Genomic DNA, 11,428 nt, shown 5'->3' on the forward strand with positions numbered 1-11,428 from the left:
AAAACCTATTTTCATTTCGAAAGAATTTCACACAACCTATGTATTTCATTCTGTCTCTCTTTCTATACCTCTCTCTCTCTCTTTCTATACCTCTCTCTCTTTCTCCCGCCCTATTTTTCTCTACCTCACTCTCTCTCCCTATTTCTCTCTCCCTCGCTCTCTCTCTCTTTCTCTCTCTCCCTATTTATCTCTCCCTCTCTCTCTTTCTCCCTCTCTCGCTTTCCCTCTCTCGCTCTCCCTCTCTCGCTCTCGCTCTCTCTCGTTCTCTCTCTTTCCCTCTCCCTCTCTCCCTCTCTCCCTCTCTTTCAATTCAATTCAAATCTATTTCAATTTAAGGACATTATTGGCATGTGAAACATATGTTTACATTTCCAAAACAAGTAGGCAATAAACAAAAGTGAAATAAACAATCAAAATGAACAGTAAACATTACACATACAGAAGTTTCAAAACAATAAAGACATTTCAAATGTCATATTATGTCTAAATACAGTGTTGTAACGATGTGCAAATAGTTAAATAAAAGGGAAAATAAATAAATATGGGTTATATTTACAATGGTGTTTGTTATTTTCTTGTGGCAACAGGGGCCTGTTGCACAAAACTAGGATAAGGGATTAAGCCAGGATATCTTGGTGATCCTGGCTCAATTGATCCGTAATCCGGTTGCACTAAAGATGGATAGGGGGCAGGAGGATATGTTATGGTATAAATTACCATGGAGATTTATTCTGTGGAGCTAGCCTGCTCCAGACCAGGCTAAATTCCAGGATCTATTTAATCTCATCCCTAATGTCAGTCAGCAGTCACCACAAATGGAAACCAATAGTTATTTCACTGCTCACTATACATTGTTATCACATATAACTAGACCCACTGTTATTATTTAAACGTTTGTGATCATTAATTTCAATGATTTTGGATAAAAAATGATTTTTAGATGATGTTGCTATCATTAGATAATTTACAGTTTCCCATAGACTATAAGGCTATATATAAAATGATAGAATATTAGGGCCACAGAGGGGAAAAAAACACAAGTCATAATATTGTAACCAGTTGTTTTAAAGGAGGACAGTTGTTAAAATGACAGATGTGGGGCATTTCGTGAAATTGTACTTCAGTATGGTTTCATAAACAAAGACATGCTGATGTGCCAGAATATTAAGTATCACATTGTCATAAGTATCAAAACAATATGTAGCTTTTCTGCAGAAAGAACCAGCCTCATAAATTTATGGCTTTATCCTTTTTCTTCAGTGTGGCCCTAGTACTCTGTCATATAAACAAATACACATTCCATATGAATATAAAAACACAATGTGTAACATTATGTTCCTTTATTGAATAAGGACAAAACAAAGCAGGTAAACCATCAGCTCCTTTCGAAACTGAAGTCACAGTGACTCTACAAGATGGAAAGCACAGAATCCAAGCATATTATACAAAATGATACATACACATTCAAAGGTCTGTATATAACACACCCTGCATGTCTGCACACTAAAATAAATGCAGGACAAATCCATACACATCAACTGAACAGACAAATGAATGGATGCAGTAGCCTCCCTGCAGCCTTGTATTACACACAGTATACCGCACAAACATCATAAGAGGCCAAATTCGTCAAAAAACGAACCCAAAAAAACCCAAATTCCTCTGCCACCGCAGGACATATTTAACCAAAATTGAAAGCACCGATACTAACTAAAATAATTCAACACATATTGGTCCCTCAGCAGCCGACCACTGTCGTCATCAGGGAAGATTGCCGGATTGTCCCAGTCCATGGCTGGTGGCACTCTGGGGGCCCTCTCCTTCCTCAGGCAGGCCACATTGTGGAGGACAGCACAAGCCACAGTAATATCACATGCCCTAACAGGGCTGACCCTTAATTTGTGAAGGCAGTGAAAGCGTGCCTTCAGGAGGCCAAAGGTCATTTCAACTCTGGTCCTGGCATGGGCATGGTTGTAGGCCTGCTGTGCTTCCTGGGGGTCTGTGAAAGGTGTCAGGAGAAAAGGCTGGCAGCCATACCCCCTGTCTCCCAGCAACACACCAGAGAATTCACCTGTCAACACAAAATCTCATCATTACTACCTCATAAACACAGTGATATTCTTGACACAGCCATGATGGTTATAAATAGGGGTTGTGTGGCTTACCTTGTGATAGGCACTGATAGATTTCAGAGGCCCGAAAGATTCTGGAGTCATGGACTGAGCCAGGCCATTTTGCCACAACATTGCTGATCACACAGTCAGCATTGCAGACCATCTGAAATCATAAGATGAGGAATATTACACCAATCAATGCACATCACTGGCAATGCAGAGTGTTCGTCAATGGACAATATCAAAAAGTTATGTTCACCTGAACATTAATGCTGTGAAAGGATTTCCTATTCACAAAATCGGCCTCATGGGCACCTGAGGGGGCTTTTATCCTTATGTGTGTGCAGTCCACTGCACCAATGACATTGGGGAAACCTGTCACACAAAGTAATGAGTATCCTACTATGTGTTAACAGTTGTCCTGTAATTTGTAGATCCTCTTACCTGCAATCCTATAGAACTCCTCTTTGATGTCACAGAGTCTTCTGTGGCCAGGGAAGGAGATGAAGACATCTGCTAATGCTTTGATAGCCAGACACACACTCCTTATTGTGCGGCAAATTGTGGCCTTGTTCAGCTGTTCTGCATCCCCCACTGAGTACAGGAAGGCTCCACTAGCAAAAAAGCGCAAGGCCACACAAACCATTTGCTCCACACTCAGTGCATGGCTCCGTGCAGTGCGGTGCTTAATCCTGGGACCCAGTAGTCTGCATAGATACCTGATGCCATCTGCAGAAAACCTGTATCTTTCATATAGATGGTCATCAGGGAAGGCCAGTGGGTCCAACCGGTCCCTGAAGACCCTTTCTCGCCTGAAGGCTCTCCTCAGCACAAGTGCTTCTTCATCCACCACATCTCGCACGAATGGGCATGCCATTGTCAGAGCAGAAAGGAACACACAATTTTGGGCCTTCATATAGGCTAGTGGCCACACCTGGTGCTGGGGGGGTGGGCAAAAGAGGGCGATGCCTTATAACGATGACTTGGTTGTACTGATTGCTGGGAAAATAAAAAAAACCTTAGAAAGATGCCACCGTCCTGTGTGCTCACAATAAGAGCTCATATGTCATGGCTCACTTGACTTTACGAGAATATACCTAATTTTTATTTTGAGCTGTGTCATCTTCTTGGAGCTGGGGGAGGAAAGAAAAATAATGATTAATACATTTGTGTTACAGTTAGCATACAGTGTACATTGAAGGCATATCTCACCTCCCTCTCAAGTTTTTTTATTTCAAGGTCCAGTTTCCTAATTGTCCTCTTTTTTATTTCGGACTCCAGTGCAAGATTTTCCATCTTTTTCTTCTTGTACTGAATGTCTATGTCTGCCAGTTCTATTTGGCGCCGGAGGTGGTTGCCATACAACTTTCTGATAGCTTGTGAGCTCTGTGAACACAATACAATTAGCGCAGCTGGAATTTGGCAGGATGTGGTGTCCTTTTATTAATACGCACTATGTTGCCAGGCTGGTTTTCCCACTGTATAGCATCTGGGTCCTGTAAAAGAAATTAGATTTTTTGATTTTGATGAGGACTCCTCACCATTGTAGAGTAAATAGTACTTTCACAGTCTTAACATGATACCTCATGCCTTCTGGAATCCAGAGAGATGGTCTCCTCCTCATCATCGTCTCCATCATGTGCTGTTGCTGCTGCACTGGGGCCTTCACCCTATCACATTTAATCGGATTCATATTGAAGCTAGTAGACAAGACATGCCAGGCCTACAGTATGCCTTTGATGGAGTACTCACTGGATCAGCATCGTCTGGTGCTTGTGCTGGTGGCTCTAACAGGAACACAGTGCTGCCAGACACTGCAAGGCAATAGGTAAACCAAAGTCAGACAGTCCAAATTGATTCAATATGAATGTGGTTGTATCCCATGTAGAGATGGAAGGACATACCTTGAATGAAGCGGGTGGCATCTTGGGAGGAACCTATGCTCGTCTCTTTCCCCCCAGGGATCCCCTCTAAGACGGGCCTGCCTTTATTTAGCTCCAAGGCCATGTCCTCTGCTGGGGTAAGGTCAGCCTTTGGTGACCCACCACCCGTGCCTTGTCTGTGGGTATTCTTTTTCACTGCTAAAACAGTACAGACAATGTGTGAGCAGGCACCTTCTGGGTACAATATATGCTTGTGCTTTGTTAAATATTAGTCAGGGACCATACCATTCTGCAGAATGTTCTTGTATTTGATTTTGACCTGCTGCCATGTCCGTTTTGGCCCGTTCATGTTTAATCTACACACACACACACACACACACACATTTAATGGAGTCACACTGCAAAAAATTACTTGGTATTTTTGTCTTGTTTTCAGTAAAAATATCAAAAAATGTATCATAGCTTTATACAGTGTGATGGAGTTACTTTACACAATTTCACTCATATCTGCAGTGCATTTCAAATAAAAATTTAACCGTTTCATAATTACAGTACAACTGCATTTTTGGAGATGTGAATTAAATATTTGAATTGTAATTGTGATGTTTCAGCGGAGCGGTGAGTGTGTAATTGTGCACTACTTACGCATTCAGGCGGTCTGCAATACTTTGCCACGCTTTTTCTCTTTGCTTTATCACTGTGGCGGTGTTGCCTTTCTTCTTAATTATATCTTTTACCTCCTCGTATGCCTCCATGAGGATTTGTGCTTCCGACGGGGAAAAGTACGCGGCTCTAGTTGCCATGGTAAATCAGTTAATCTGTGATCTGTGGCGGGGTCTATTTGAGTGAGCCGTGAGCGCGCACCTATCCAGGATTGGTTTCACCTGGCTTAATGAATCCGTGTCTGCTCATCCTGGCTTGGTCTTTGTGCAACCAATTAAGCCTGGACGCACATGTTTTGGCTTCATTGAGCTCAGCTGAGTCATTTATCCCGGATGTCTTAATTCTACTTTTGTGCAACAGGCCCCGGGTCACAAATCATGCTGCTGTGACTTCACACTGTGGTAGATATGGGAGTTGGGTTTGTTTTCTAATTCTTTTTAGGTTTGTGTAATCTGAGGGAAATATGTGTCTCTAATATGGTCATACATTTGGCAGGAAGTTAGGAAGTGCAGCTCAGTTTCCACCTCATTTTGTAGGCAGTGTGCACATAGCCTGTCTTCTCTTAAAAGCCAGGTCTGCCTACGGCGGCCTTTCTCAATAGCAAGGCTATGCTCACTGAGTCTGTACATAGTCAAAGCTTTCCTTAATTTTGGGCCAGTCACAGTGGTCAGGTATTCTGCCATTGTGTACTCTCTGTTTAGGGCCAAATAGCATTCTAGTTTACTCCATTTTTTTGTAAATTCTTTCCAATGTGTCAAGTAATTATCTTTTTGTTTTATCATAATTTGGTTGGGTCTAATTGTGTTGCTGTCCTGGGGCTCTGTGGGGTCTGTTTGTGTTTGTGAACAGAGCCCCAGGACCAGCTTGCTTAGAGGACTCTTCTCCAGGTTCATCTCACTGTAGGTGATGGCTTTGTTATGGAAGGTTTGGGAATCGCTTCCTTTTAGGTGGTTGTTGGTGTGCAACGGTGTCTAGATGGAATTTGCATTTGCGTTCTTGGCGACTGGACCTTTTTTGGAACATCATTGTTTTTGTCTTGCTGAGATTTACTGTCAGGGCCCAGGTCTGGCAGAATCTGTGCAGAAGATCTAGGTGCTGCTGTAGGCCCTCCTTGGTTGGTGACAGAAGCACCAGATCATCAGCAAACAGACATTTGACTTCAGATTCTAGAAGGGTGAGGCCGGGTGCTGCAGACTGTTTTAGTGCCCTCGCCAATTTGTTGATATATATGTTGAAGAGGGTGGGGCTTAAGTTGCATCCCTGTCTCACACCCCAGCCCTGTCTCACCCCCCGGCCCTGTCTCACCCCACGGCCCTGTGGAAAGAAATGTGTGTTTTTTTGCCAATTTTAACTGCACACTTGTTGTTTGTGTACATGGGTTTTATAATGTCGTATGTTTTTCCACCATCACCACTTTCCGTCAATTTGTATAGCAGACCCTCATGCCAAATTGAGTCAAAAGCTTTTTGGAAATCAACAAAGCATGAAAAGACTTTGCCTTTGTTTTGGTTTGTTTGTTTGTCAATGAGGGTGTGTAGGGTGAATACATGGTCTGTTGTACGGTAATTTGGTAAAAAGCCAATTTGACATTTGCTCAGTACATTGTTTTCATTGAGGAAATGTACGAGTCTGCTGTTAATGATAATGCTGAGGATTTTCCCAAGGTTGCTGTTGACACATATCCCACGGTAGTTATAATGGGGTCAAAATTGGCTCCGTTTTTGGGGTGATTAGCCCTTGGTTCCAAATATTGGGGGAGATGCCAGAGCTGAGGATGATGTTAAAGAGTTTTAGTTTAGCCAATTGGAATTTGTGGTCTGTATATTTTATCAATTTATTGAGGATGCCATCAACACCACAGGCCTTTTTGGGTTGGAGGGTTTGGTATTTTGTCCTGTAGTTCATTCAATGTAATTGGAGAATCCAGTGGGTTCTGGTAGTCTTTAATAGTTGATTCTAAGATTTGTATTTGATCATGTCTATATATTTTTGCTGTTTGTTTTTTGTTATAGGGCCAAAATGATTGGAGAAGTGGTTTATCCACACATCTCCACTTTGGATAGATAACTCTTCGTGTTGTTGTTTGTTTAGTGTTTTCCAATGTTCCCAGAAGTGGTTGGAGTCTATGGATTCTTCAATTACACTGAGCTGATTTCTGATGTGCCGTTCCTTCTTTTTCCATAGTGTATTTCTGTATTGTTTTAGGTGTTCTGGGTCTCTATGTTTATGGTTGGACAGGTCTCTCAATTTCTTTCTTAGGTTTTTGCATTCTTCATCAAACCATTTGTCATTGTTGTGAATTTTCTTCGGTTTTCTCAGATTTCTTTTAATTGATAGGGAAGCTGAGAGGTCAAAAATACATTTTCTACTGCCAAGTTTACACCTTCAATCCCTTGCCTAAAAGGGATTGAATTTGTTGTTGCCAAAATGTCTTTATCCCTCCCTCCCTCTGTCTCCCTCTCTTTCTTCCTGTCTCTCTCCTCTCTCTCTCTCCTTATCTTTCTCTCTACCTCTCTCTCTCTTTCTCTCTCTCTCCCTCTCTTTCTATCCCCCTCTATGTCCCTCCCTCCCTCTCTCCACTTATCTCTCTCTCATTTCAATGCAATTCAATCCCATTCAATTGAATTTACTTTATTGACATGGCAAGGTAATTACTTACATTGTCAAAGTATACTTATAAAAATTAAAATTAAATAAAAATGGTGGGACCAACAGCAATAACAATAGTAGTAGTGGAAATGGGACGACCATTGACAACAACAATATTAAGGAGAATAATAATACATTAAAGCAACAGTAGTAGACCAGTGTCAACATGACTGAGAAGACATATGACATGGTAGTAGACCAGTGTCAACATGACTGAGAAGACATATGACATGGTAGTAGACCAGTGTCAACATGACTGAGAAGACACATGACCTGGTAGTAGACCAGTCTCAACCTGACTGAGAAGACACATGACCTGGTAGTAGACCAATGTCAACATGACTGAGAAGACATATGACATGGTAGTAGACCAGTGTCAACATGACTGAGAAGACATATGACATGGTAGTAGACCAGTGTCAACATGACTGAGAAGACACATGACCTGGTAGTAGACCAGTCTCAACCTGACTGAGAAGACACATGACCTGGTAGTAGACCAGTGTCAACATGACTGAGAAGACATATGACATGGTAGTAGACCAGTGTCAACATGACTGAGAAGACACATGACCTGGTAGTAGACCAGTCTCAACCTGACTGAGAAGACACATGACCTGGTAGTAGACCAGTGTCAACATGACTGAGAAGACATATGACATGGTAGTAGACCAGTGTCAACATGACTGAGAAGACATATGACATGGTAGTAGACCAGTGTCAACATGACTGAGAAGACACATGACCTGGTAGTAGACCAGTCTCAACCTGACTGAGAAGACACATGACCTGGTAGTAGACCAGTGTCAACATGACTGAGAAGACACATGACCTGGTAGTAGACCAGTGTCAATCTGACTGAGAAGACACATGACCTGGTAGTAGACCAGTCTCAACATGACTGAGAAGACACATGACCTGGTAGTAGACCAGTGTCAACATGACTGAGAAGACACATGACCTGGTAGTAGACCAGTGTCAATCTGACTGAGAAGACACATGACCTGGTAGTAGACCAGTCTCAACATGACTGAGAAGACACATGACCTGGTAGTAGACCAGTGTCAACATGACTGAGAAGACACATGACCTGGTAGTAGACCAGTGTCAACATGACTGAGAAGACACATGACCTGGTAGTAGACCAGTCTCAACATGACTGAGAAGACACATGACCTGGTAGTAGACCAGTCTCAACATGACTGAAAAGACACATGACCTGGTAGTAGACCAGTCTCAACATGACTGAGAAGACACATGACCTGGTAGTAGACCAGTGTCAACATGACTGAGAAGACACATGACCTGGTAGTAGACCAGGCTCAACATGACTGAGAAGACACATGACCTGGTAGTAGACCAGTGTCAACATGACTGAGAAGACACATGACCTGGTAGTAGACCAGTGTCAACATGACTGAGAAGACACATGACATGGTAATAGACCAGTGTCAACATGACTGAGAAGACACATGACATGGTAGTAGACCAGTGTCAACATGACTGAGAAGACACATGACCTGGTAGTAGACCAGTGTCAACATGACTGAGAAGACACATGACCTGGTAGTAGACCAGTGTCAACATGACTGAGAAGACACATGACCTGGTAGTAGACCAGGCTCAACCTGACTGAGAAGACACATGACCTGGTAGTAGACCAGGCTCAAACTGACTGAGAAGACACATGACCTGGTAGTAGACCAGGCTCAACATGACTGAGAAGACACATGACCTGGTAGTAGACCAGTGTCAACATGACTGAGAAGACACATGACCTGGTAGTAGACCAGGCTCAACCTGACTGAGAAGACACATGACCTGGTAGCAGACCAGGCTCAACCTGACTGAGAAGACACATGACCTGGTAGTAGACCAGGCTCAACATGACTGAGAAGACACATGACCTGGTAGTAGACCAGGCTCAACATGACTGAGAAGACACATGACCTGGTAGTAGACCAGTGTCAACATGACTGAGAAGACACATGACATGGTAGTAGACCAGTGTCAACATGACTGAGAAGACACATGACATGGTAGTAGACCAGTGTCAACATGACTGAGAAGACACATGACCTGGTAGTAGACCAGTGTCAACATGACTGAGAAGACACATGACCTGGTTGTAGACCAGTGTCAACATGACTGAGAAGACACATGACCTGGTAGTAGACCAGGCTCAACCTGACTGAGAAGACACATGACCTGGTAGTAGACCAGGCTCAACCTGACTGAGAAGACACATGACCTGGTAGTAGACCAGGCTCAACCTGACTGAGAAGACACATGACCTGGTAGTAGACCAGGCTCAACCTGACTGAGAAGACACATGACCTGGTAGTAGACCAGGCTCAACATGACTGAGAAGACACATGACCTGGTAGTAGACCAGGCTCAACCTGACTGAGAAGACACATGACCTGGTAGTAGACCAGGCTCAACCTGACTGAGAAGACACATGACCTGGTAGTAGACCAGTCTCAACCTGACTGAGAAGACACATGACCTGGTAGTAGACCAGGCTCAACCTGACTGAGAAGACACATGACCTGGTAGTAGACCAGGCTCAACCTGACTGAGAAGACACATGACCTGGTAGTAGACCAGGCTCAACCTGACTGAGAAGACACATTACCTGGTAGTAAACCAGGCTCAACCTGACTGAGAAGACACATGACCTGGTAGTAGACCAGTGTCAACCTGACTGAGAAGACACATGACCTGGTAGTAGACCAGGCTCAACATGACTGAGAAGACACATGACCTGGTAGTAGACCAGTGTCAACATGACTGAGAAGACACATGACCTGGTAGTAGACCAGTGTCAACATGACTGAGAAGACACATGACATGGTAGTAGACCAGTGTCAACATGACTGAGAAGACACATGACATGGTAGTAGACCAGTGTCAACATGACTGAGAAGACACATGACATGGTAGTAAACCAGTGTCAACATGACTGAGAAGACACATGACATGGTAGTAGACCAGTGTCAACATGACTGAGAAGACACATGACCTGGTAGTAGACCAGTGTCAACATGACTGAGAAGACACATGACCTGGTAGTAGACCAGTGTCAACATGACTGAGAAGACACATGACCTGGTAGTAGACCAGTGTCAACATGACTGAGAAGACACATGACCTGGTAGTAGACCAGGCTCAACCTGACTGAGAAGACACATGACCTGGTAGTAGACCAGGCTCAACCTGACTGAGAAGACACATGACCTGGTAGTAGACCAGGCTCAACCTGACTGAGAAGACACATGACCTGGTAGTAGACCAGGCTCAACCTGACTGAGAAGACACATGACCTGGTAGTAGACCAGGCTCAACATGACTGAGAAGACACATGACCTGGTAGTAGACCAGGCCCAACATGACTGAGAAGACACATGACCTGGTAGTAGACCAGGCTCAACCTGACTGAGAAGACACATGACCTGGTAGTAGACCAGGCTCAACCTGACTGAGAAGACACATGACCTGGTAGTAGACCAGTCTCAACCTGACTGAGAAGACACATGACCTGGTAGTAGACCAGGCTCAACCTGACTGAGAAGACACATGACCTGGTAGTAGACCAGGCTCAACCTGACTGAGAATACACATGACCTGGTAGTAGACCAGGCTCAACCTGACTGAGAAGACACATGACCTGGTAGTAGACCAGGCTCAACCTGACTGAGAAGACACATGACCTGGTAGTAGACCAGTGTCAACATGACTGAGAAGACACATGACCTGGTAGTAGACCAGTGTCAACCTGACTGAGAAGACACATGACCTGGTTGTAGACCAGTGTCAACATGACTGAGAAGACACATGACCTGGTAGTAGACCAGTGTCAATATGACTGAGAAGACACATGACCTGGTAGTAGACCAGTCTCAACCTGACTGAGAAGACACATGACCTGGTAGTAGACCAGTCTCAACCTGACTGAGAAGACACATGACCTGGTAGTAGACCAGTCTCAACCTGACTGAGAAGACACATGACCTGGTAGTAGACCAGTGTCAATATGACTGAGAAGACACATGACCTGGTAGTAGACCAGTCTCAACATGACTGAGAAGACACATGACCTGGTAGTAGACCAGTCTC

At 43.8% G+C, this 11,428-nt stretch overlaps 1 protein-coding gene across 2 annotated transcripts; it reads right to left on the reverse strand.

The window, feature by feature from the left end:
* Positions 1 to 1,302: 1,302 nt before the first annotated feature.
* Positions 1,303 to 4,997, reverse strand: LOC139563756 (myb/SANT-like DNA-binding domain-containing protein 4). Of its 2 annotated transcripts, XM_071382676.1 has the most exons (9): positions 4,643 to 4,997; positions 4,283 to 4,353; positions 4,019 to 4,195; positions 3,867 to 3,928; positions 3,698 to 3,784; positions 3,569 to 3,610; positions 2,559 to 3,500; positions 2,166 to 2,277; positions 1,303 to 2,071 (listed from the first exon to the last, which is right to left on the reverse strand). In XM_071382676.1, exons 1-7 carry the CDS (start codon positions 4,798 to 4,800, stop codon positions 3,273 to 3,275), a joined length of 825 nt encoding a protein of 274 aa, XP_071238777.1. In that variant the 5' UTR covers positions 4,801 to 4,997; the 3' UTR covers positions 1,303 to 2,071; positions 2,166 to 2,277; positions 2,559 to 3,272. The 2 variants fall into 2 exon arrangements, with proteins under 2 accessions (XP_071238777.1, XP_071238778.1); XM_071382677.1 differs by having other exon boundaries at positions 2,559 to 3,610; positions 4,643 to 4,992.
* Between the last annotated feature and the right edge of the window lie 6,431 nt (positions 4,998 to 11,428).

Source organism: Salvelinus alpinus, chromosome 34 (genome assembly GCF_045679555.1).
Source record: "Salvelinus alpinus chromosome 34, SLU_Salpinus.1, whole genome shotgun sequence".
Classification (NCBI taxonomy): Eukaryota; Metazoa; Chordata; class Actinopteri; order Salmoniformes; family Salmonidae; genus Salvelinus; species Salvelinus alpinus.

What these genes read in the sequence shown, in the direction of transcription:
- LOC139563756 (XM_071382676.1), bottom strand. Translation starts at nt 4,800, where the DNA reads ATGGCAACTAGAGCCGCGTACTTTTCCCCGTCGGAAGCACAAATCCTC. An exon ending in CACCAGACGATGCTGATCCA is followed by an intron (nt 3,785 to 3,866) that starts GTGAGTACTCCA and finishes TAAATGTGATAG; the next exon opens with GGTGAAGGCCCCAGTGCAGC. An exon ending in TGGATTCCAGAAGGCATGAG is followed by an intron (nt 3,611 to 3,697) that starts GTATCATGTTAA and finishes TTTCTTTTACAG; the next exon opens with GACCCAGATGCTATACAGTG.